Genomic DNA, 2,069 nt, shown 5'->3' with positions numbered 1-2,069 from the left:
TACTATAATATAATAATATATATATATACTTTAATATGTTACTTGGCACCAAACTAAGGGTAGTTGATCAAAGTCATCGTATATTGTTTTTGTTAGGCTTTCCTGACGCGCACTACGCCGCCCTGCATCTATACGTGCACCATCTACAGGATCCTTTCTTGCGTTTCTGGACCCGTTTTGGTTTAATTACGCGTATCATTTTGTACTGCATGAGTGAACAAGTCTGTGTGTCTGACACTTGGAAGCTTCTCTTCGTGTTTAAAAAAACCGTAATCATGCTAAATACGGATTACTCTAAATACATCCTCAGTCAATTTATATATATTTAAATAGAGTGTGATGACGTTAGTATAACAAGGCGCACTTTGCGCGCGCTTTTTCTTTCCCCCTTTCCCCCCCCTCTGCTTTCTCACTTTTCCCCCTTTCCCCCCGTGATTTAATCCAAAGTGCTCGCTGCGCTCACACCTGATATATTCAAAAAAATCGAAATTTAGCATATTTTACGGCTCGGTCCTGTGTAGTAGATACTGCGAAGCTTGTCAAGCTACCCGGAACATACCCCCTAGCGCAATGCATCGAGACGTCATCCGAGTTGGCAACGGTTATCCCACAGCCGATGAACACTGCACACCCAGAGCTACGAGATGCCGTACTGGTGAGTGAACAGGTTCAGTCAACTGGTGATGGTAGCGCTGGTGCGAGTGTACTATACATCTCTCTGAGCGATATACGTGCGCCGGTATACAGATTAAAGACTATGGCTATGCTCAGTGCTATGGGTCACATACAGAACGGCTGTATCGGGCCAGAGAAGGATTGTGCGACTGTAGCGAAGGGTCTTAATGTGACACAGAGTGATCGCCCCGTTCGCGATATCGGTGCACCGACATCAACACCAGACGGTACATGCACGGTGCTTGATGGGGCTACGGCTGCCTTGACGCAGGAGTTACCCACACCAACACCCCCAGCAGAGACCGTAGGCGACCAAAACAGTGGGGAGGGAATGCACGAGGCAAGCCCTGTGCGAGATAGCTCAGCATCGGTTGACCAGAAACCCGAATCACTACCTAGCGTGACCACATCTGTGCCAAGCGATGGGGATAGCCTAGCAGTTGTAACAGTTCCATCACACGCGCCTGTGCCTGCTACGGTTCTGCTAGCGTCCTCTGACGACAGTGGGACCTTCGCCCCAGAGACACTGACACTGACACTGACGTTAAACGCGATCTCAGAGGGTAACGCGAGAGCTATTGGACAAGTGCCTGAGATAGAGAGAGGCAATAAGCGTTTGCATGACGATGTATCGCCGGAAATCAGCACAGGTGAGATACTTCTGATAGAAGAGTCTTTGGTTAGAGAATTGCCTGCACGATAGAGGATTCTTTGGTTAGAAAATTGCGTGCACGATAGAAGAGTCTTTAGTTAGAGAATTGCGTGCACGCTGATGGGCAGGGCAAAGTGTAACGGCGTTAGTTTAGCCAGATGTTGTGGACCTATATGTGTGCGTGTGTGCAGGGCTATCAAATGTAAACTAAGAGACGGTTGTTGGGGCGGTTCTGTAGCCCTACTATGGACACTGACAGAACATGTACAACACTCGCTGGCTCTCTACAGGTACGTCCCGATCGGAATCCATGGAGCCCACCGGAGGGGTGCACACAAGTTCATTCACTTCGACAGGTACATATTTTGTTATGCTTAGCTGCGCGGATGATTCGTGGTCTTTGTCATGTATATGTTTGACATTCTCTCTAGGATGTACGGTCTGCGCATATCCTGGGCATAAATCCTTTCAATGACCTCTCCCTACACAGACGGCGTTTCATCAGTCGCAAACGATAAGTCCCAGAGTGAACCGAGTGCTGCATTAGAATGCACCGCCACTTCTGTAGCGGAACCAGCCGAAGGTAAGACATAGTCTGTAGAAACCTTTAGTGACCAGTGGCATAGCCGTAGTTTTCACAGGACGAAAATAAATTATACATGTGCAATACGGAGGTATGGGCAGATATAGATGTCACACTATGTATAATACACACACACCCACCCCCATACACACACACACA

The 2,069-nt window shown here is 47.9% G+C and overlaps 1 protein-coding gene across 1 annotated transcript in view; it reads left to right on the top strand.

Annotated features, from left to right (window-relative positions):
* Positions 1 to 610: 610 nt before the first annotated feature.
* Positions 611 to 2,069, top strand: part of SARC_05942 (hypothetical protein) — a gene marked incomplete at its 3' end in the record, with an annotated part of 5,229 nt that continues 3,770 nt past the window's right edge. Inside the window, exons 1-3 of the mRNA XM_014300185.1 lie at positions 611 to 1,325; positions 1,618 to 1,683; positions 1,818 to 1,910. Coding sequence (XP_014155660.1) covers positions 617 to 1,325; positions 1,618 to 1,683; positions 1,818 to 1,910 — 868 coding nt within the window. The 5' untranslated portion in view covers positions 611 to 616. The remainder of the gene's footprint in view (positions 1,326 to 1,617; positions 1,684 to 1,817; positions 1,911 to 2,069) is intronic.

The sequence above is a fragment of the Sphaeroforma arctica genome (genome assembly GCF_001186125.1).
Source record: "Sphaeroforma arctica JP610 unplaced genomic scaffold supercont1.404, whole genome shotgun sequence".
NCBI lineage: Eukaryota > Ichthyosporea > Ichthyophonida > Sphaeroforma > Sphaeroforma arctica.
The sequence above is the reverse complement of the archived record's forward strand: the minus strand, read 5'-3'. Positions and strand labels throughout refer to the sequence as shown.